The sequence below is a fragment of the Cylas formicarius genome, unplaced genomic scaffold (assembly GCF_029955315.1).
Source record: "Cylas formicarius isolate icCylForm1 unplaced genomic scaffold, icCylForm1.1 PGA_scaffold_1__22_contigs__length_36826433, whole genome shotgun sequence".
Taxonomy (NCBI): Eukaryota; Metazoa; Arthropoda; class Insecta; order Coleoptera; family Brentidae; genus Cylas; species Cylas formicarius.
In genome coordinates this window covers 7,173,831-7,199,106 of record NW_026844264.1, presented here as the reverse complement: position 1 = coordinate 7,199,106, position 25,276 = coordinate 7,173,831, and the positions used below count along the sequence as shown (strand labels likewise).

At 34.7% G+C, this 25,276-nt stretch overlaps 1 protein-coding gene across 2 annotated transcripts; it reads left to right on the top strand.

Annotated features, from left to right (window-relative positions):
• Positions 1-1,062: 1,062 nt before the first annotated feature.
• LOC132696874 (transcription factor ETV7-like) lies at positions 1,063-23,987 on the top strand. 2 transcript variants are annotated; one of them, XM_060661966.1, is made up of 3 exons: positions 1,063-1,204; positions 22,695-22,866; positions 23,295-23,986. In XM_060661966.1, the coding sequence occupies exons 2-3, from the start codon at positions 22,752-22,754 to the stop codon at positions 23,513-23,515; spliced, it is 336 nt and encodes a 111-aa protein (XP_060517949.1). In that variant the 5' UTR covers positions 1,063-1,204; positions 22,695-22,751; the 3' UTR covers positions 23,516-23,986. The 2 variants fall into 2 exon arrangements, with proteins under 2 accessions (XP_060517949.1, XP_060517950.1); XM_060661967.1 differs by lacking the exon at positions 1,063-1,204 and adding an exon at positions 5,589-5,708 and having other exon boundaries at positions 23,295-23,987.
• Positions 23,988-25,276: the final 1,289 nt, after the last annotated feature.

Sequence of the window (25,276 nt, the reverse complement as noted above, 5' to 3'; positions counted from 1 at the left end):
CCTGGTCGGATTATCTCACGTAACGGCGATATCAATTGGCCGCCGCGATCATGTGATCTTACTTCCCTAGATTTTTTTTGGGAGTATCTAAAAAGCACAGCGTATAGAAATAAACCAAACACTATTCCAGAGTTGAAACAGGAGATTAGACGCGAAATAGCCGGCATAGAACCTGAATTGTGTCAAAAAGAAATTTCAATAAACGAATTACGTCATGCCACATGAGTCGCTGGGGTCATTTGAATGACGTCATCTTTCATACCTAATTGTAATACACTAATCTAAAATGGCAAATAAAAATGTTTGTATATTTTTATATTCTTCCGAGTTATTTTTATTATTTTAATGTGGAAACTCTTATTGAATCACCCTTTATTTATTAGCAATGGAAAGTCGAGAAACTAGCTGTCCCTAAAAGTTAGTTGTCCCCTAGTCGTTTCAGATTTAAGTTCAGGTTGGATGGGACTGGCCCTAAAACTTTAGATATTCTATATAATTTGTAATTGACTAAAAATTTGTATTTTTTCAACGGTGTGTCGGGCAATAGCAGCAGCAGCCTTCTCTGCCATATAATATTACAAAGTAGGTAAAATTCCGCGACGAAACTCGATATGCGTTGCGGTATTTCCTACTTTCGCGTTTGAAAATCTGTTCACGTTTCCTCGACCAACAACCACCGGAATCGAGAACAAAAACTCTCGTTATAATTTTTCGTGTGAATCGTTTAACATGCGAAAGGCGAGATCCCGTCGCGGTAGGCCGCGGAAATTCCCAGCGGCCTATTCCGATTGTCTGTTCACCGTCGCTAAGTCGATGGATGCTTCTTTTCGCCGGCCAACTACGAAAGAATAAATATAGCAAACTACCGGTTCGTAGAAGATCGGGACCCATCTGCGTTTCCGTTACACCCCCAATTTCCTCGACAGGGCGGTTTTTTGAACGAAAATATGCGGTCCATCGAGCCCGGTCGCTCGTGGCAGAAGTCTCATCCCCACCATCATGACCGACGTTCGAGTATCACGCTGCCGAGTTCGTTTTGTTTTTAAACAACTGTCAGTCTGCTGCACGTGGCGGTTGGGTTCAGACGTCGTAGTCGCAGTGTGTCAGAATCAGTTCGCGCTTTTATAGATTTCGGTTTTATTTTGAAGATCCGAGAGGAGCTTTGATTTTTTTCGACGCGTCGCATTGTCTTGGAGCATCAAAGGTAAATTTTTCGTCTTAGATTTTGGGACGTTATGTTTATATGTGCTTACCCAATATTTGATTTTAATTCTATAAAATCGAGTTTCGACATGAAGATGTTTAAATCATGCATTTTACAACACTTCTGGATTCCTCCTGCGTCGGTTTTTGCTTAGTCGAAATTGCTGACGTTTCGCCAATAATCCTGTTGGCTTCTTCAGAGCTTGACTTAAACTCATTTGAAAAAAAATGTTTATATCAATAGAAAAATCTTCCGCACTTAAGTAAAGAATAATGTATGGTTGATGTGTTCACCCATCGATTTTAACACATTCACGTAATGCAATTCAATTCAAAATCTAATACATGTGGCATAAAGTTTATAATTGTTTATAAACATCAAAGTAGTAACTATATTACTACTAATCAATATTCGTTCACTAAATCTTTAATTGACCGAGAAAAAGGAAGACCATATGAATGCGGATTTGACGCTAACAATAATGTATAACGCATACCATTCCCCATACATTTTACATGGCATTGATTTTTGAAATTAATAATGTTCAGTTAAGTTTACTTCTTGAAATTACCTTTTCATTAAAATTTTTTAACCTCCAAAGATTATTTTATACAATTAGAATTCTGTTAAGTCACTCATTAATACGACTTTCATGAATGACAATACCAACACTACTTACCAGTGACTAAAGTAGGAAATGGGTCGGAATGGTGTTTAATGGGAGTGACGCGTTGCGCATGCTTGACCAGTGCATAGGTGTAAATAAAAATATTTTTTATGATTGTTGTGTCTTTGCTGTTTGACTTGTTTTTTTTTTCAAATTTTGTTGTCACGTTTATTTTTTAAAATATGGCCCAGCCGCGGACGCAATGACATTCAACATTTATGTAAAGCAACTGTTATTGAACTTAGAAGTTTTGTCGGTACTCGAAGGCAGCTAACAAAATGCTATTAGTAAACCTTTCTCAGATTTAAAACTAGGTTGGGAAAAAATACTTAATATTTTTATTACTATATATCCCGTTAGATTATCGGTTACCAATTGGTTTGAATTGATCTTACTCTAGAATACAGAATACAAAAAAAAATCAACTTTAACTACGGTCACCATCTAGTTTTATTATTAGATACAGAAAATATAGATACAAAAGCTGGCGTGTCAAACTGGATACTTTTACAAGGGAACTCCTCTTTCTAAATGACGTACTTTTGGGGGCACCTCGGTTATTTTTAGCGGTTTTCGCGACAGCGTACTACTTTTTGTAAAACTATTTTCATAACCTCTTTAGTTTTGGTTAGTTTGGATAGGATATCTTCAATCATTAACTTATCCTTCAATTACAGTGGTTTAGATAATTTTGGTTACATGTTTTCTATTTTTGAATTATAAACCAAACTTATATAGAACAGAAAATTAATGTCTTGTAAATGGTAAAAACCGAACATGGATTTTTGTTACCGTTTCAAATTTTCGCGTTAAAATATAGTAGTGCCAATAAATATAATATTTTTAATTTTTCAAAAATTACCTTTCCAAAAATACAGCATAGAAATCAAAAAACGCCCCAGCTTTTTGAAGTTTAAAAAGTCCTGTTTTGTATGTTTTCCTTTCAGAAATAAATTAAATTGAAATATTCCAGATTTGTCGCTTAAACGTCAGCTTGCTTGTGCGTAGTAGGTGCCCAGGTGGCTTTTGATTACGAGATAACAGAGAGTGATAATACACTCGATTTCGTTTGGCAGTTGTTGGAATTGATTCGTAATCTCTTCTTCATAAAATGCGATTGTAATAGATAAGTACATATGCAATATCCTCGATTCGCTTTTAATCGTCAATTTCCTCTTTTGGTTATTGACATCCCGGCTGCGTAATAACCGGGTTCTCAGAATTTTTAATGCGATAGAAATGACATCATTGTTACCGAATTATCGATAATTGTGCTATTTTGTTTCGTCTGTGGCATTCGTCAATTCATTTAAATCATTGCTAAAAGAAGTTCTTCGTTCATATGCACGATATACCATATGAAATTAAATGCGATGTAGAGAAATTTCTTTTTTAAAAACCTGCTTGTCACCGAAGTGTGCTCCTAATCGGTTATTTCCACATCATATTAATGTTTCGGCTATAAAGCGAGCGAAAATGATTGCGTTAACGCTTGTACCGCGCATAATACTTATTCAAAAATATTTATAGGGAAATCCAATTACTCAAACGTTCGTTAGTTTTGAAGTCACCTTGTGGAAAAGTGAATAACAGATCAATAATTGCTATTGAAAAAGTTCTAAATGCACTTTTAAAAATTAATTGCCTAAGCAAATACACACTGTCTACAAAATGTCTATTTTTTTTATGAAAAATTAAAATTAAACAACGAGTGCAAGGTACCTACGGGTTGACGGATATTGATGGGATCAAATTTTCCAATAATTACAGCCTGTGGGCTATAGTCATACTGTTCTTAGTTGGTATTGCCATTATCCACTACGTCTGGCACATAGTAGAATCGTAACGAGTCAGGCTTTTTGTTTGTGACCTTACTTATCATACTCGTAGAAGAGTTTGCCTGCGAAGTGAGAAAAGACCAGAAAAAAATTAGACCACAGTGTAAGAACAGTTGCAACATATAGTTTTTTTGGACAGAAACATGAACGCTTCATATTACATTAACAAAATATTATGTAGGTTGTTTTTTTTCGATGTATAGAACTTTAAGTTTCAATAAAACAACGATAGATTATTCGATTGACATGAATTTTACTTATCCGAAAGAGAATCTTGTGGCATTACATTTTAAATATGATTTCTGGCATATGACCGCCACGGCTGGCGCGAATGTAGTCCAATCTGGACGTCCAATTTTCGATGACTTTTTCCAACATTTGTGGCCGTATATCGGCAATAACACGGCGAATGTTGCCTTCCAGTAGTAGTAGTAATCATAGCTCTATACCGATCACCATTGACTGTAACGTTCTGGCCATCATCGTTTTTGAAGAAGTACGGACCAATGATTCCACCAGCCCCATAAAGCGCACCAAACAGTCAGTTTTTCTGGATGTAACGGTGTTTCGACATACACTTGAGGATTAGCTTCGCTCCAAATGCGGCAGTTTTGATTGTTAACGTAGCCATTCAACCAGAAGTGCGCTTCATCGCTAAACAAAATTCTCTTATGAAAATCGGGAACCATTCGACGAATGTACGCCTTACTTGGTGATCGTTTGGCTTCAATTCTTGCACGAGTTGGATTTTGTAAGCACGTAACCAAAATCCTTCCGCAAAATCTTCCATAAAGTGGATGGACACAGATCCAATTCTTGTGCTCGATGGCGGATGAACTCATTCGGGTCTTCCTCAATGCTATGCTCTACAGCAGCAATAGCTTCTTCTGTACGCACCGTACGGCGTCTCTGGGGATGCGAGGAATCAATAAGAGTAAACGTGGTGCGAAAACGTTCCATGGTTAATCGAATTAACTGCTCTGATGGACGATTTTGTCGACGATAAAATTGACGTAGTGCGCGATACGTATTCCGCATAGAACCATTATTTTCGAAATAAAATTGCACTATTTGCAAGCGTTGTTCAGGCGTGAGTCTATTCATGATGAATTGCCAAACCAAACTGAGAATAAATCACTTGACAGGTGTTAAATCGGTCGCCATCTTGAACAGTAATGCCAACTTAAAGTTCTATACATCGAAAAAAAACATCCATTATGTTGCGCTGTCCTGCCTTCAGCACCTCTAGGATCTAATTTTTCAGCAGTAAAATGCTAGATCACATACCGCTGCAGCCACTAGAAATTTTTTCCGGGACGCTTGTTACTTCTCCTGGCCCGCAAGATCATCATACTTATTGCATTTTGACCAAGTACAGATATGATAGCTCTCGTGATAGTTAGAAGACTGAGGTAGAGTTATCCTGGGAAAACTTACCACAAACAATAAATTTATTTGAAAATTTCATCGATTTTTATTGACATGTCTATGTGACATTTTCATAAAACAATAAATAAAACTCAGTGGGGCCGCATTCTCAGCTGGGTTTGTCTTTTCCCTTCAAATTGATTGGAAATGCGGGCAGCTCTTTAACTCGGACGAATTTCGATTTTCGGGGCCGCGATCGCGTATACAATGTCGCCGGAAAAACGAAACGGCGTCGGTCAGAAAACGCGTGCAGGATTTTTGCATTTGTACCGATACTGAATAGGAACGATAATGGCAATTGAAAATCGGTGATAATATGTTTCCTTTTCCTGTTTTGGAGGCTTTTATGTAAGCAAGGATACGGATATCCTGTCGAATCGCTGGCGTCCTTTCTGCGGCGCGCGCGCATTCGTATATATACGCACCGTGCGTCTGTTTTTCCGGCTATGCTATTTCGGGTGGTGCGAGTTTCGGCGGTTCGGTTTTTTTTTTGGGGGGCCGTCGCGGCGGGTCAGTGTCGATGAACCAACGAGAAACGGACGGAGTCCATTTGTATTTAATCCGCGTTGAGGTAAATGCGAAAACGATTTAGCGGAAAATATAAAATTTTATAATGAATATTTTATTATAATAATAATGAATATAATAATATAGTAAAATAATAATAATAATAGTTTTAATTGAGATATTTTAAATTATCGCGCAAGTTTTAGACAAAATTAATTAATACAAACTAATATAGTTACACACGGCGAAGTCTAGCTTACGATCTTATTCTTAGCTACTCAACGCTAACTGAATTTTACATTAATAAGCTATAATGAGAGTCGAAAAATTCATTATTGGTAAAATACTAATTCGTTGAGGACAGAGATTTTTATAATTCCATTAAATGTAACTTAATTTGTGTCTAAAATACTAGAACTAAGCTGGATACAAAATATTTATTATAATTATTATAAAGCTTAATGGCAATATAGCTAAAGCAGCGTCTAAATTTGCAAGCATTATGCTGCGGTATATCCAGAATTTTTCTTCGCCCTTAAGGAGCATTCTGAATTTCATACCCAAAACCAAATGATTTTTTAGGTACGTTGGTAAAAAATATGTCATAACCTTAAATACAACAATTGCGAGTAAAAATTAAAACAGGTATTTAGTTTTGAGCCATTTCGACGCAAATATTTTTTCTTATATACGATCAAACTTTTTCGAACCATAAAGGAATCGGGCATGGATTTCCTGTAATTTGGTTTTATGAGCAACGGTTAGAAAGGATGCATGTTGCAGAGAGTTTTTTTCTTATTTTAAAATTCAGTATATGTTTATCTGCATATAGCGTTTCGTCTTTTTGTGGTTACAGGGGGAGCAAATAGCATAATTTGTGTTTTTTATAATTTAGCTAAAGATTGCGTTTTTCATTATATTGAAAGAGACTTTTAAGATCCAAAATAAGATTTGCTCCGTTATAATTAATTGAGTTAAATTTGTGACCACCTTAGACATATCAAATGGGGTCTAAGATCATTGACGCCGGTTAGAGAAGCAAGCTTCGGAATTGGGGAAACCATTCCATATGGATGGAAAGTAGCCAGTCTCTAAATAAACATTTATGATGTGAGTAATGTGATTCAGTAGGACTATAAGTAAAGCAATATCGTCATATCCGGCAGCATTTGATTTCATCTGTTTTATGATTCTGCTTATACGTTCTTGAGAAGGTAGTACAAAATCAAAAATCTTTTCGTCAATGTTATTAATGTAATTAACATTGTCCCAGTTAATGCTGTGCAAATCCCCAAGGAATTTTTGCTTGGACTCGGTCGACTCCAAATATAACCCTCAAAAAAGTGTTGATGTGAAATGAAATCTGTATTAATTACATAACCAAACCAACACTTACCATGATATTTTGCGATTAACTCACACTACACATTGTTCTTAACCGGTAAAACACATCAAGTAAGTTACAATTTTTAATTTTTAAACTTACTAAAAGGCTCTCCAGTAAGCCACTATCATAAGTAGTTAATACGAATTATTTCACTTCAAAGTTATTCTGGAGGTACACCGTTATGTCACCTCCACGTCTGGTCACCTCCATGGTCTTGTCGGATTAAACACCCTTACACAATACGTTTTCCATTAAGTGCATTTAGTATGTCTATTTTTTAAGAAAAGTAAATTGCAATGTCTACCCTACCTTAATGAAAAACTAACGTAATCGTATGGACTTTCGTAACATAAATATCCGTCGAAAACCTTTGTTAACTGCACCTAAGAACAGAGTTTTTAAAAACTATTTTTCCTACCAGGAAGCTTTTAAAATTAATTATAAAATAAATGATGTTACTATATCCATTAGTCCATTTACTTTGGCATTTATTTTGATTGATGTGCGACAAAACATCTACCTCCTCCCGTCTTTTTCTTAGCATTTCTCGTTTCTTTTTTCTGTAGAGTCATTAATGTTTATTTTGTTTATTTGCTTTAATTGTCATCAACAGCACCTTCCCTCCTGCGTAACCTGTGCAACTGCATGTTGTTATATTTACTCTTGCATATGCAATGTTTAATTTGGAATTATAAACACTATTATTATTATCTAAAACATAAAACAAAACGGTCGGATATTAAATCGTTTGTCCCATATACGAACGTTGCGAAAAAAATGAACTACCTTTATTTTTAATATCTACAGATGATAAGATTTAAAAACTACGTTCGGAAATCTAATTGCATCTGTCCACGATAAAAATTAACTTTGCTTAAGAGTAAGCTACCTTTAGTTTTGACAAAATCATCCATGTTTTATTATTATTCACATTTTTGTAAAGTAAGATTCATAGGAAACTTCTTTAATGAGAAAAAGTTACCCTTTATGACATATTCTGCGTGGTCTAAAAACTAAAATGCGACCACCATGTATTAAATTGTTTGATCCGTTTATTTCCTATGAAATCAAAAATTGAAAAAGAAATTATTTCTATTAAAATTAAATGTCAGCTAAAACTAACATAAAGTCTTCTATCTACGGATTCTGATATTGTTGTTATTACATTTAATAAATATTTAAAGTTTATACTTTACCGTTACTTTATACCTGACTTTATATAAGTCATAAGTTATGTATTTTGACCTGCTTCGGCATGGCGTTTATAATATGCATGTTAATAAAACAATGGCAAGTTTTTCTAAATCTACAGGCTTCAAAGCAAACTGTTCCTACTTTTATTTATTTTATGCATTTGTTTTTTTTTAATTGCATTATTGGCGCCATTACCAATAACTGCATAACATTAAATATAGGTAAAAAAATCTTCCATTTAAATTTTTGATTATTACTCAATTTAATTTTTTTTTTGCCGAAAGACTGGAGGTGCTCAAAGTTGAAAAAATCATAAATACATAAAACCATATCAGTTTAATTTTGTACCTATGTCAGTTTACCAAGATTAAAAATTAATAACTGGAATAAAGCAACACTAAGTTTACAAAATTTATTTGTTTAAATTAAGCTATGTGATGTTTTAAATTTATTAAAAATTCTTTGCAGAATTCGTAGTTAAAATGATAAATGGATTGCTTTACTTATAATTTTATAAAAACTACAAATATTTTGGTGTGTCGTTAAGCTGCCAATAACTGGGTGTTATACCCTACGTATCGGCACAGAAGCTGTTATTTATAGCTAATGACTATTTTAAGTATGCGTCCTTAAGTGCGGTTTTACGCTTACTAAGTACGAAGAACTAAAGCTTTTAAAACAGGAAGAGCGATGTTTCTAAACTTAGTCGTGGTAACTGGTCATATATATGGGTCATGGAGTGGAATGTTTCACGGGCGCGGTAGATACCCAAAACAAACAGGTTTGGGTATCTCGCCTACTACATCCCGAGAATTCGTCGTTGCCGGGGTCAAATGACTCGTTTATCGAGGTTCTGACCGCGCGGGCACCCACGAAAAGGTGATCTCAGTGTCAAAAGAATATAGCGTATCCAATTTAGAACAATTAAAAAAAATCGAAACCGCCTTGGCTCACTAACGAGCTCGACCAATGGAGCGTTGTCCAAATCGTACAGATGATGCTAGAAAATCTGAAAGAGATACAATATAACAAAGCATGGTAAAACAGGTAATTATGTTAGTAATAGAAGACAGTTGGTGCAAATAGTAGCTTCAGTTTCACTGTACTTGTTCCGACCGGGGTTCGTGAAGGACCAGTATTATTTTTGGTCTATACAACTTATGTGTTAGAAAATATTAAAGGTATTTTCCATGCTTTTGCCGACCATATTCGTTTGGCGCTGCTGGCGCAGACCAGCCCAACCGTTGACATTCAAAATAACATAAAAGAAAATGTTGCCAATAGGTAAGAATTTTATTAAACGCGAAATCAATTCTCACATTAACTTTCAGTCTTGTTTGTAGAAGAACTTTGTGAAGTTGTAAAATGAGTTACGTATTCGTAGTTCTTTTTGCTTGAGCATAAGTATTCTTATCCGATTTCAACAAATTCAGTTATGTGTTTTCAAATACCATAAGCATTGTTACCAGATAGTTTCAAAAAACAGCCTGTACACTATTAAATTTTTCGCTTTTTGGGTTGGTGTCATATTTCGGACACTGTAAGATACAAAAAAAAATAGGTACATATTTTTACGTGTCCAGTGGTGTAGTTAACAATTTTTTTTAGACAAACCGTTTGTAGATGTTGGTATTGCCATATACGAAAAATCAATATTTTATTTTATATATTATGTTATATTTACCATAATAAGATATCTAGGAATTTTAAATTAAATACCATCGAATTACAGTATAGTCCTTCGAAAATGCACTAATTGATAATAATAAATTGTTATTATTTTTTTTTATTTTGTTTAATTTTCGTTATAGATACTTATACCAATAATTCCATAGCCAGGGATAGTTTACGTGAGAAGTGCCATTATACATCATTTTTAATATCTATCTGCGGCACTTTTATTTTTTTGGTATTTCTATCTTACATGAAATATGAGAACGAACCAGACACCAACATTTCTATTTTACCCTATATCTCGGGAACGAAACAAGGCAGCACAATTCTGTTTACGGCATTGAAAGTTATACGAAAACCTGACATGGAGCCGTGAAAACGTCAAAATCCTATATCTACTGGTTACCGAGAAACCCTGCCAGTATTGAATGATATGCGCCTGCGCCATTCTTTTATTTCACTTTAAGAGGGTTAATTTTATATTATCACTGGAGCGGTACGGCTTTTGACGTCGTGTAGGGGGAGAAGCGTGAACTTTATGTAATATCCGACCGATAAGATGTGGGTTGAACATCGACAGATTTACGATAAACCAAACATCAAAAAGCGGAAACGCCAAACAGGATACACTTAAAAAGTATCGAAAATGGCTTTTTGTTTGTGTGCGCAGCGTCTTAAGTACCTCGCCCGTATAAACATTGCAATAAACAATCGTTTCCTGATGATGAGGTGGTACAGAAATGTCGTGACGTCAGTTTTGACTGTTGAGTGGGTTCGTCGAGGGTCGCCGGTAGTAGATAAACGGATCGAAAAGTAAACGGAATAACAACGATCACTTCAATTTCTACTCGGAAACGGTATTTTTGTACGCGAAGTGAACTCGTACGTTACGTTAGCAGTATTTTAGGAGAAAATTGCCAATTTACTCGGCGAACCACCGCAAGTCTGAGCGCGGAAGCGTCATTTTATTTAATACTAATTACGTTTTAATTGGGCGCAATTACGTACGTAGAACGGTGCGGCGGCGTAAAGAAAAACTGTAATTAGTCCTATTTCTGGTGAGTAGCTTCGCTTTTAACGCTTGCAAGTTATTGGAAAGCGAAACGAACTCTGAGCTTATGAAAAATGATCAACTAACATAAAACAATTTATAGACAAGTATTATTATTATTATTATTATTATTATTATTTGTGATAGAAAAATAATGCTGTTGTCTTTTTCTTAATCATTTTGTTTCTTTATTTCTACCGAAATATTAAAAGAAGTATTTAAAGTATCTAAGTGCTACTAGAATGTACACATAATTAAGTATCTAAGTAATTATAATCTAAGGATTGCTGTTGAGAAGAACTATAGTTTTAAGTTTTCCTTGTAGTAAGTAAGTTGGAACAAAACTTCTTATTAATCAATCTTTGATCAGATCTAAATTATATAAAAAATATATTATGATGATCAAACAATATTTTCTTACTATATTTGTACAAAATACAATTTATAATAACCTAAATTATTGAAAAGCATTAGAAAAAAGTACATATAAGTTTTGATAATTAAAAATTCAAAATGTTTAAGTCTTTCTAACGTTTAAAGAAAAATTATATATCAGTGTAGTGTTTTTGTCAGAAATATTATTTCAAGAAAGAAATAAAATACATCCGTGTAGGTAAATTTAACCAATAGTTTTTATTTCTTGAAAAGGGGATTATGTATTTAATTAAATAATAAAAAAAATAATTAAAAAAACTTTTGTTGAAGCACAAAATATATCACGACTACTTAATTCAAAGAAGAAGTATGAACGAATAAAACGATTTCCCCAAAGTACCCCCAAAAAAACCCAAACATGTGCCATTAATATTAATTTGTGTTACAAAGAATCCCAATTACTATACCCGTCTCAGTCTAATTAAAATTTGCCACAGAAGATCCATATTACCGGAACCGTTCGAATTCGAGAGATATAGAGTTCATTTTTTATTTTTTCTTCTAAAAATTGCTTTCTTTTGTTTTGTCATAACGACGTGTGAACTTGTATTCGATATGTTACATAAATTAAAAAATTTGTAATGAAAAATGCAAACGGTATTTTTTTTAAATCACTATGTCGGTACATAAATTTCCGTTTTTCTTTTACGGTGATTTCATATCTCGTAGTTAATTGGCTGACAATGCGCGTTGGTCTACTTGTTCGTGTTGTTTCACACGTCGTTTCACAGACTACTTCTTAAAATACAGTTTTTTTTATGCACAGCGATCTTCATTTCGCGAATAGCTTCAGGAAGTGATTTTTTATAATGAAAAACAAATTTGTACTAAATGTTTACCTGGTTTAAATTATAATAAGTTCGTTTGTAACTTATATTAATTTTTTTTTAAAAACCATTATTTACTTGATATCTTTTATTGATTACCTCCTGAAATCTTATTGCCCAAAAGATAATATTAAATCAATTCCTTTAAAGTATTAAATTTGTCTTGGTGTTATTGTGATATATACATAAAAATAAGATTTGTTCGATAAATGAAGTGGTAAATTGCGACTTGAGCTACCGATATTGATCAAGTACAAAAGATGATTCTTAAAAAAAAATTAAAATGTAGTGGTCAGTAAGAAAGCACTTTTGCTCCGTTTTAAAGTTATTGTAATTTTTTCGAAAACTATGTGTATGACTAGTTATCGCCAGGTTTATTGAATTAATTTTTTTTTTGTTATCAATTTATAGTACCACCTAGGGGCTCTATGGCAGATTATTAAGTATACTTCTTAAAATATAACTATGGTTCCTTTACCTTTGCCTTAGGGGTAATTTAAGAAAATATTGTGGTAATAAGTGTAAAAAACGTCTGATTTCTAAAGACAAGTCGAGAACTTAATAAGTCCATACGAAAATTAATGATATTTTTAATTGGCAAAAAAAGTGTGACTGCTGAAGAAACGTAGAAGTATTAATGAAAAACAAAAAAGATTGAGTTTAGAAATAATCCTTTTTTTGGTTTGATAACTTACATTTTAGGAGAAATTTTCTCTGAGCCTGAACATTTATTGTCAAATACAGGCTTTGAATATCAAAGTTGACCAAAGATTTGTTTATATCGCCTGTTTTATTTTATTTATTTATTTTTAACAGGCGTTTTAAAACAGAATAAAGTCTAGTGCACTAATTTTTAATTTGCTTTAACTTTGATATTTTTTTTCTTGTTAATTTTATTTGTATATATTATTCTCGAAATGTAGGTTAATAAATATAACATTTAAAAAGTTTTCTCTACTTACTTGGCGTTGTTTAATTGATTGAAGCAAGCCGTAGTAATTACAGAGATATTTAGTGGAAATTGGTGGTAATTTTAATAATACAAAATCAAATTACTGTGAATAAATGAAACACCTCCCTCCCGCCTGGGTACGTGAAACAACAACAAAACAAGGAAGACGCTTATGCATTATTAATACCCCGCACACCGACATCTAAAATTGCCTCTTTTGTTCATTGTATTATAATAAACTATTATTTTTTAGGATATCCTGTATTTATATTTATAATAAGCAAATTTACTTAGACGTTCCGTCTTAATTACTAAACATTATGCGGGGCGATACGGTCTTTTTGCGCCAGTGGCGGCGCGTCACCCCTTTTACGACACGGAACCCTCTCGTCAAGACCGGAAACCGACGAAACGTCTTAATTTATTCGTTTGGAATAACGAAACGCACGGTCGGGCCGTTAAATACGCCACTGTGTACGCAAAACAAACGAACGGCGCACGAAAAATTCACAGAGGAAGGAAGAAATCAATTTTTGCAATTCTATTGTGTTTTCTCTCGCGGCTTCCAAGCAGGGAAAATCGTTTTAAGGCCATTCTCGTTAGACAATTGTGCTTCCGTCGTCTTTAAGACGAATGCACAGAGGGAGAGGGGACGAGACCTCATTCATATGACGCGTGTATACGGGACGATTCAAGAAAGTTAAAAATGGGTTCCTCATTGGTCATTCTACTCTGCACACTCTACTACTACACTCTATTTACAAAAATAATGTAATATAGCACCTAAGAGATCAAAAACAAGTAAGTGCAAGAATCTTAGATGATCAAAATTCAAATTGGACGAGATAGTAATTGACTCTCGCCACAATTACAGAGCTTTATCTAGGTTCCTCTCTCCACTGGCACCTTGGTGTAGTTCGTTCCCTCTGGTGATCTAGAAGATGAAAATTTACTTTCGATAGTCCTTGATATTGGCATAACAACTGTTTGCTTCTCTTCTTCTCTCATTAGGCTTAGATGCATCCGAGAGTACGTAACCTACCCTTATTGTTACGGCCTTCCTTAAGTAAGTGCAAGAATCTTAGATGAGCAAAATTCAAATTGGGCGAGATAGCAATTGACTCTCGCCACAGTTACAGAGCTTTATCTAGGTTCCTTTCTCCACTGGCACCTTGGTGTAGTTCGTTCCCTCTGGTCATCTAGAAGGTGAAATTTTATTCTCGATAGTTCTTGATATTGGCATAACAACTGTTTGCTCCTCTTCTTCTCTCATTGGGCTTAGATGCATCTGAGAGTACGTAACCTACCCTTATTATTACGGCCTTCCTTTTGTAGCGTGGCAGGTATGATGTAAGGTTGGTCGGCGAATTTCTTAGCCTGGCTTTGGCCTGCCATCTTAGCTGCTTAATTAAAGATGAAATACGCATTAAATAGAGGAGCGTCCGAAGCATATTAGGTTATGGAGAGTTCTCTTAAATTGAGAACGGTCTTATAGTTCCAATTATAACTAGCTTACAATTTTAGAAAGATTTCTTGTGCTAATTAGTAAACAATTGTATAGGTTTAGAACGTGCATTCTATAGATGAGAACAAACTAGTTCTGGTTTAATATGCGTGCTCAATTTTTAGTTTTAAATGTTTTTATTTAAAATTGACGGTGTGGCAAAGTGACAATGTCTAACACATTTCCAGGTGAAGAAAGAGACTAATTTGCGTTACAATAAACTTCCAACAGAAAAAGGAAAGGAAAATTAGACAAACTCAAAAATTGATTTAGCAACAGCGTGATAAAAAAGGGAGGCAAATTTTATAATAGAGAAAGACTGCAACCTGGTATTTTTGTCTTTCTCTTGTTCATTTATATAAATGGAAGAATGGGGTGTTGTCGTTCTTTATTTACTTTATTTGTCAATATAGTTTTCACCAAACTTTTAATTTTTTTTGTTTTCTAAGTAATACACACAAATATCATTTCATAGAAATGATAAAATCAATTTAACAATTTAAAGGAAAGTTATTATTTATTTATAAAATAAAATCAGATGATGTAATATGCAATAGGTGCGAATTCTCTTCCTACTCAAAACAAAGCTTTCTTTCGCGAGATATTACTGCAATCGTATGATACGCAATAGTCAAAATATATAATAACCACCTAGTTCAAAGAACCATAAACGATTATAATGATGTTAAAAGGTACCCTCCAGCAAACCCATTGACCAAAAAATATCAATAAAATAAAGCAATCTCTTATACACCGTCTCTAATAAACCGTTATTATCATTCTCCATAAATACGACAGAAAATAGGTTCTATAAAAAAAAAATTGTGAGCCTTGTAAATGCGCATAATAAATATAAGAGTTCGTACGCAACTATTGCAGAAAAAAATCCAGTCCCTTATGAAGTGCAAGTTCATGAAACCAGCAGGCCACTCTTGGCACCCACAATTTATTAATTTTCATTCCGAAGGTCGGAATTGGTTTACCCGCGATCGGGACAAACTCCAAGAGAATGTGAACGAAGTTCCAAGTTTTACCCTGTTTTTGGTAGATTTTGTTGTCCTGTTTACTTTTTCAACATTCTTTTTGACCTTACCACATTTAAACCTTTAACCCTTTTCATCATCAACGAACGCATCCTTGTAAGGAGCCCCACTTGCACCTATCGAGCAAGGAAATTGGTTTTAAATTAGTTTTCAGAAAGACGTCAATAAATATAGCATAAAATACAGAGTTTTGGGTCAGACGTGTGGCCGACCTCTAGTTTTTTAAACTCAAATTCGTGTATTTATCTGACAAAAGTTTCAGTTTCACATAGAATGCGTTTTAATGAACTGACTCTTAGGCGCCTTTACCTAGTATAGTTATCTCTCTTTTCCTAAATAAAATCTGCCTTACAAAAATTGATATAGGTTGCATTGTCGGAACCCATTTCAATTTAGATCCAGTTCGCTGGTCGAAACATTAAAATAAAAATCGAGGAAAATGAGAAACGATTGTGCGACGGACGGCATCTGCCTTCCTCGTTCGTCGAAACTTGACCTTTACCGTTGCTCTCGGTGTAGGTCGTACCCCCGACAGAGACCCCCCTCGATTTGAAAATAGTCGAATTGCGGATGTATTCTGGCGACGTAGGAAACACCCCTTCCTGTGCGTGGCATTCCTCTCCCCTTTGGGGAAACGCTTGTTGGTTCCGGTTGCGCGGGTTGTATCCTGTTTTCGCTATTTTTGGAATCCGCCACGTTTGTTTTGCGTTCGCCGCGTAACGTGGTTCGAGAGGAAACATAAACAACGCCGATAACTAATATATTATGGCCTGGTTCTAAACGGGAAACCCGATACCCCGAGACGTATGTCTAGGTATCGAAAAAACAATAAAAAAAGGCTGATAAATAATTTAACTGCCACAGGATGTCGCCCGTAGATACGACAATTGTAATGGACAAGGAAACCGGGTGTATATATGCGAAAGGTTATCATCGATGGCGCGTTATATATGATTTCCTTTCCATATTTGGTCGCCAGACAAGTGGGAAATAAAATAACGTTTTCTTTTCTCTTTCTTTGGAGGCGCGGACGAGTGAAAAAGGCAGCGTTATTTAAATTTATTGCACTTTCGTGGGTTGTATTCATTTCCGATTTGATTTTTGTAATAGATTATAGGTATCTAATCAAGGGTTTCCATTTTAACGTGATGCATATCGCCGGTTTTTTTTTTTTTTGATACACCATACCCACTATAGATAAATAGGAGAAAAAAGAAGAAATTTAAGCTACGGTAAGTTAACAAAATCTCTTGCTAATATTTATATATATCATAAAATGACAAATATTTCTTATTTTAACAATAGCGATTTGATTTGTCAATCAACATCAAGTCCGGGATGAAATTATATGTGGACGATAAACCTATTCAAATTGTAGAATCTGTTAAAAATCTTGGTCTATACAAGGTACGCTCAAAATGTAAGGTGACTTTTAAGTTTTATCAAAAAGTTTTTATTTATTCATCAAAATTAATGTTTTCCCCTTCAGAGTAATCCCCCCGGATATAATGCACTTGTGCCAACGTTTTTTCCAATCCTCGAAGCACTTATGGTAAGCACTTTCTGGTATAGCCTATAGTATAGGGGAAAGAGGAAATAGTCGGAGGGCGCCATATCCGGTGAATATGATGGCTGAGGCATGATTGTTGTTTTGTTATTATCGTGATGCAAAAGTCGTGAATTGTTTTCTTCGTATCGCTTCTCACAAACAGCGCATAACTTTGAGGTAATACTCTTGATTGATTGTGGTCAAAACTCTTGATGTAATACGCCACGATAATCAAAGAAAACCGTAAGCAAAACCTTGACATTTGATCGAACTTGACGTGCCTTTTTCGGTTTGGCGATTTTGGGTTCTTCCATTGGGACGACTGGACTTTGGTTTCGACGTCATAATCATTTACCCATGATTCGTCAGCAATTATGAGCTTTGTGAGTATATCAGTATCATCATTGACGTCGTTTAGCAGTTTTTGAGCGATGCCCCTTCGACGGTCCTTTTTTTCAAAATTAAACAGTGTCGGAACAAATTTTGCTGCTACACGTTCCGTGCCCAAAACTTCGGAAAAAATTGCAACTAGCCAATAGAGATGTCGGCGTTTTTAGCCATTTCTCTAATAGTGATTCAACGATTTTTTAACTCCATTTGTTTCATTTCGACGCTTTCATCACTTGTTGACGTGCTGGGGCGTCCAGAGCTACGTTCATGATAGGCGTCTTCTCAGCCATCTTTTGCTCAAAGTAGACTTACCATATGCGGCTGTTAACATTTCATGTGTTTTGCAACACCGTATTCCATTTTTTACACAAAATTTTATGCAAATTTTTTGTTCCTGTTTTTTTTTGATAGCAGAAAATCGCCGAGCACACAAAACATGTATAGCGTTTCTGTCTCATAAAAAAAGTAAACGTGCAAACTGGATGAACCTGTGAACACATGTTAGGGACATGTGCACCAACATAGCCAAAAAAATTTATGTGGCCGGCCCTACAAAAGTCACCTTTGATGAGAATATGAAGAATTTTGGATCATATCGCCCACGTCAGTGTTATATGAGTTTGAAAATGCTATATTGATGTATTGTCGTATGACAAGAAAATACAATTATGTAGTAGTCTTGTTCTCTCGCGTTTGTCTTACTGCCTTGTTTAGACACTGTGACCTCTTATCGGCTACAGAAAATTCAGAATACTTTTTGCCGTTTTACTTCTAACTTATAAAAATTTGACCATATATCCGGAGTATTCATAAAATTAAATTGGTTAAAAACAAAAAAAATCAACAAAACATTTTATGCACTTTGAAACCTGTGATAAATTCCAGCATTCCTAAATATTTGGATGACAAATTAGTATTTAGGAAATCAATTCATGACCTGCACCTGAGACACTGAGCCACGCTCACTACGCCGTTGTATAGAACCGTAAAATTTCGATGTTTTTTTGTTAAAACTTTTAGCTTTTAGTTAAAAACGTTAACGTAATAACTAGATTGTAAAAATCAAATTTATGTTATAAGGTTCCTCTTTGATGTTTCGTGCTTTCTTCTATTTGAAATATGTAGATGGCGTGGTAGGTTAAATGTCAGTGGCTTCAAGGTCAGATTTCGCCTATGTAATCTTAATAAAAACTATTATTTAAACAATATTAATATAAAAAATAACCTTGAGTAATAGTTTTTTTCTACTCCCGTCTGTAAAATACCTAATTGCCCACCGATCTAGCGTACGGGAAGCGTCACTTTACCACGTCAGTTTCCTTTCCCACGAATCCGAGCCAGTTCGGACAATTCCGGGATTTTACCGCAATCGGATGTTTTCGGAGATATTTCCCACGCTTTGATTTTTGACGTTTGTCAATTCTGACGGTCATGTCAGTAAATGTATTCGTGTTGTTTTACGAAAATGTACCCAAAAACTAACGGTCGTAGAAAAAGTATAGTATGCAACACGTTTGGTAAACTTTTTAACTCACTCGTTTATTAAACATTCGCTCCGCTCGTTTCAAATAAACTCGTGAGTCAAATGCCGTTTACCGCACTTGTTGTATAGCATACTACTGCATAGTATAATCACCCATATGAGAAACTGACACATTAAAATCTGTCAGAACTTAGTACCTTATGAGAAGAAACCGGTAATAGTATATTATGCAACAAGTGCGGTAAACGGCATTTGACTCACGAGTTTATTTGACACGAGCGGAGCGAGTGAGTTAAAAAGTTTACCGAACGTGTTGGATACTATACTTTTTCTACGACCGTTAGTACATTTTGGCAAAAATAACTCGAATACATTCACTGACATGACCGTTAGAATTGAGAAACGTCAAAATTCAAGGAGTTGGAAATATCTCCGAAAACATCCGACTGCTCCCAATCCCGTGCGGTAAAATCCCGGAAATGTCCGAAGTGGCTCGGATCCGTGGGAAACTACTGAACGAATAAAAAAACGGTACCTATTAACTTAAATTTATTTAATATTATTATACATTTTCACTATTTCCTTTTACAAAATTTGTATTTTAATTATGTTCATTCTGGACCAAAATCATCAGTTGTGCCACCATTAAAGTCCGTATCATAAGGGAAACTATTTCGTTAATCAGTTTTGGCAAGTTTTAATCTCGGGGATAATTTGTGTATCAAAAATAATAAATAAATCAATTCAACATCAGCGTTTACCCGTCAAAATTGACATTGCTTATAAAAGGAAATATTAAAAAAAATATTATTTGATCAGTTTTATACAAATTTTACACCCGAATTAAGTTTATTGCAATTCCGAAAGGAAACTGTGACTTATAGAATGCAATTAAAAATAGTAATTAAGAGATACCTGGATGGAGGATTAAAAAATATGTGCAATTTGTGTAATAATATAGGAAAGTCAATGATATATCAAATTTAGAAAGGCTTAGATGCATTTTTAGAATTTTGTTTTTCGTGTAGGGTAAAATTTGGCATTTTGCGTAGATATTTGAAAAAACATAGATTTTTTTCAAGATTTTAGCCACGTGTTTTATTCCGACATTTTAAATTCTGGCCCAAACTGTTTCGAAAGAACACGGAAACGGTACTTCGTACCATTTGGAAAACCGTGATAATACAACGTGTTTCCGAACACACACGCGCACTTCTGCTCGTAACCCGACCTCAAAACACCATAAAAACCATTAACTCGTAATCAGTATCCGATAACGGACGTCAAGTTCTGTTACGCCCCGATAGGGAATATTTTTTTGTCGCATCCTGATCTGCCGAATCGGGGCGTGTTCCAACAAAAGACACATGTGGCGGCAAAGCTCTTTGCCGTACCCTGTGGGAGACCTATAACGGTTTCCTTAAACCGTTTTTAGCACACTATAAATATACCACCCGTCGACCTTTTACGGATAACGAAGTGGCGACGTCGCGGATTTTTTTTTGTAATCAGAAATGTAATTACAATTTACACTGGGTTTAATGTACGCAGATAAGAATAAAAAATTAAAATAAGAATAAAAGTAAAAAGTAGTAATCGAAATTATGGGAATCTGTATATACAGGGTGTTCAATATTACAAAAAACATGGCTTGTGACACAGTCCTGACGCTATAGGGTTTAATTGCTTTCGCAAAATCTATGAAATCTGTCCGTACTCGGTTCTCTGTGGGTGGACATTTCCGAGGATAACTTCCGAACGGTTTAAGCAAGACGCTCCAAAATTTGCTCCTTTTCAACAGTCTATGGGGTGCACAAGATATGTCAAAACGTCACACCTCGGCGGGCATTTTTTTTTTTACCATTTTCGACTGTATTTTTGGACGCCACTATGAAACACGATAAGTGTCCGAAATTTGAAGCTATCGATTTCAAATATGGCACACTTTAACCCCGTTAACCTATTGAAACTGGGGGGCTGGGGGGGTCAGGAAGTATTTTAAAAAAATTAAAAATCGCGTTTCCAAGGAAAAAGTCGTTTATCGAAAACCGTTCATGCAATCGAAAAAATTCTTGAACGAAAATATCGATGATATTAAGTGCTATAGGCCCCTATTCTTCATAATTTTCAAAAATGTACAGGGTGTGGGCGGTATTCGCAAAAAACTGAAAATTGGGGTCCCCTTATAATGGTAATTGGCGACAAGTATAAGGCTGAGTTTCAGATGTCAGCTTGTTTTACATGTCAAGAAAGCTCGCATAAACAGCTAAAACTTTTGTATTTAATATTTTCACCTATTGTACAGGGTGCTCAATTTATTCCGTGTAGTCCAGTGGACTGTTTGATGTTTCATAGTCAAGACAATTTTTTCCTTCCGAGCCCTCTCATGGTCTTCTTTAAAATCTTTGAAAAGCGCATTGCGTCGAATTTCCAAAAATAGGTTACAATTAGCCTTAATTCTTTTGTTGCAATATTTGCTTTGGTGTCAATTTTGTAAAGCTAAGTTTACTGTGATCAAAAGGTTCAAAAATAAAATATTCTTAAAATAATTTTTTTTGAGTTCGAAAACGAGGCAAAATACGAAAACAACTATAAACAAAGAGCCAAAAAACTTGTACTTTTAGTGGCTTATTCAAAGAAACACTATTAGTTAGAACACCTTCCGGGACGGCACTGGAATTCATAATTTTGATTAAGTTAAACCAAAATTTGCTCTTAGATTACGTTGCCAAATTTTAACCAAATCGTCCAAAAATATTTTTCTATTCCCGTCTGTAAAATACCTAATTATACACCGATCTAGCGTGCGGAAAGTGTCATTTTACCACAACAGTTTCCTTTCCCACTGATCCGAGCTACTTCGGACATTTCCGGGATATTACCCAACGGGGTTTGGGAGTAATGGGAAGTATTTGGAGATAGTAATCTTTTTAAACCGTTTACCACACAATATACTATTGTGCAAACCTCGTGTATCGTTAAATAGGCTTTTGCTAAAATATTTAACCCGCTTTTCTTGAAATCTAAACATTTCCCTTACATGAACTCTTTTTAGATAAGTCGAGCGTTGGTTTATGTATTTTGAAACACTTTGTATAGTGCAAATAGGAAAATGTAAAAAGATGACTAACTTTTAACTTTGCTATTTAAATATCTTCGCGTTGACTTACTTTCGTGGAGCACTGAGATACGGATCTAGAAAACCCGTATAGCCCTTTATATTAAAAGCGGCATACCTAGAAACCATTGTACTTCTTGTTTTCATTGGGTGTACTTTGCTCCGAATATTTTTGAATGGCTTTCACAGCCAAAAACAGAAACATAAACACACAAAACAAGAAAATGTGTGGTTAAGTAAAAATTACTGGGTCAAAACTTACTCGACCAGCAAATAATTTCTGCTCATCTTTTTAATTATCATGTGTAATATTAATATTCACTGTCGCATCATTTTATCCAGTGACAATTAGTATTTTTAAAAATACTTTTTTTCTTTGTCTGTCTTCTGCTTAATTCCGTATGCCAATTCTTAAGATTAATCTAGAGATTTTTTTGTTATAGGTGTCACTGACATAACTCCAACTGTCCAAAATAGGCTATTACAACAGGAGGATCAAAATGGCGCTTCGAACAGCTGAGGGACCAATCAGATACGAGTGGGATAGATTTCCAGCTTACAGGAACTCACCGTCACCTTCCGCATCCTACGATAATGATGGTAATCTTCCCAAAGGTAAACATATTTCTTGTCTACAGTTCGGTATTTCGGTGTTTCGGCATACACTACGTATTTTAGAACTATTAGTAGCAATATTTATTAAAAAAGATAAAATATTGCTATAACTTACTATGACTATATATAATTTTACCATAGAAAAATGAGCCAAATTGTGGCCTCGCTTGATACCCTAGTATTCGAAGGCAGTTTCAGTGTATTATTCTTTTTGCTTTTAAAATCGAGTTTTTTTCTAATCAGGGAAAGCTGGAAGAGTCAGATAATTTACAAAAAAATTTTGAAGAATAGTCTATTGTTGATCTTCCCTTTTTTCAAGCCTCAGAAAATATATTTGATTGTTTGGTTTTCTACCAATTAACAAATAAAACTGTCGCAACTAACCAATATTCCGATTGTATTCTTTATATCTTTGGTTTTTGTTATAGATCCCAGACAGTGGACCAGAGAACACGTATTGCAATGGTTGAGGCACATAACCACAGTTCATGGATTACCAGACGTACCTTCTTCGAGGTTCCTTATGAACGGAAAAGCTTTGTGTTTGATGTCGCCCGGTATGTTCCTGTCCCGAGTGCCTTTAGGTGGCAAACTGCTTTACAAAGACTTCCAGTTGAGGTTATGCGCGGCAATGTACTCCAGAAATTAAGACTATACTGTTATAGTGGTTACTTATCTGTGTTATTATCGAAGAAGGGCATTTGGCTACGATTTTCATCGTTTTTCCTACAATTTAAGTGAGATGGAATGTTATGGCGGCTAGTACTGGCAGCCGTTTTAATTGACAGTTGGACATTGTTCCATGAATGCTGTAATCTACCTCAACATGTTTTTTTTATGCAGTTACAAATTAGCCAAAATTTGCTTCTCACTCAGTAGGAAAATTTCAAATATGTTACAACGCAAATAGCTTATTTTTTTAATATGGTTGTCGGTGTAAATATAATTTGTAGATGGCAGCACTTCTGTATATTTTAGTTTCATAAACGCTATCATAGAATCTTGTAGACTGATTTGTTAAATGAATGTTTGTATATTTTTGCTAGTCATGTACATATTTATACATAATTCGGAAAAATTATTTAATTTTATATTGTATATTTTGAGATGTTTGAAATACAAATTTTGAGATATGTTTTGTGTGTATTGTTTCAGAATTGTGCGACGTTAAAATATAAATAAATCCACTGGCCAATATAGTATATACAAAAGGGGAAAAAACAAGGATAAGCATAAGATAAAAAAGTGAAACAGAATGAATAAAATATTGACATAATGAAGTTAAGATATTGCAAACTTTGAACAGAAACTCTGTGCGTCTACTGGCTGTTTTGTTTTAATAGTTTTGTACGAACTACCAAATGGAAAAGAACAAAGTGATGCGATTTTTTTTTTAGTTATTCTTCTTCTTTTACTTCTAACGGCCACAACAATAATAATAAGGTCTAAGGTTCTAAAGGATGCCTTCGCAAAAGAAGGGTCTGGACCATTCCATCATCCTCCACAACTTAATGGGTTTTCAAAAAAAAGTACTTTGACCGATAGCAAAGAACGGCCTCCCTCGCTTTCGCCTTCAACCGGCGTGGAAGAGAAAACCGGCGGGGCCGACAACGATTACATACTTTAAAAAACTTTCACTAAACACTTACGGAAACTAAATCCATACATTTGAAACTGATATCAAGTTTTTTGCTACGATTACAAAGGACTGTGTTGGGAGCGAGTCAAACCGCCATGTTCAATGCTCACTACAGATTTTTTTTTTTGGTAAGTTTGAGAGTTGCCCAATTGCCAGTATTTAAGGATATAAAAAAAATGCATTGTAAACCAGTGTTAGAATTTACTCCTTTCATTTTACGAATGGGATTTTAGCCAACATCTTCTATAAATAAGTTAAATGTCAGCCAAAACGATATCCCATCGCTTTTGTCGTTGCTGGCAATAGAGGGAAATTTTCAAAATTAATTAGCGAATAGGCAACACTTCATTTGTGTATAAAATAAGCTCTAAACTCATATTAAGACTAAATTTATTATGAATGCTATTTAAGGACGAAGCATAAAACTCACACTTTGGTTGTCATTTGCGGACCATTTCTTTTCTAAGATGGACTAGATGATTTTTAAAAGTCGTTATTTCAACCTCGCCATCTTTGAGACAAGTGCCCAAAGTTTTACAAGAAAGCTCTATTATATTTCAGCCGCTGTTGGAAAATTGTCCAATAGATGGCAGCAACCGTCTTAAATTGACTCTAGCAAATAACTTTCGGTATAAAGTGTAATAAGGTTATGCACAGCGATTTTCCTTTTAAAATGTTATTTGTGTTATGTTTATCTTTATTTTATGGCGATAATTAGTAATTTTAAATACATAAATACATTTACATGATACGTAATATAAGAAAATATAT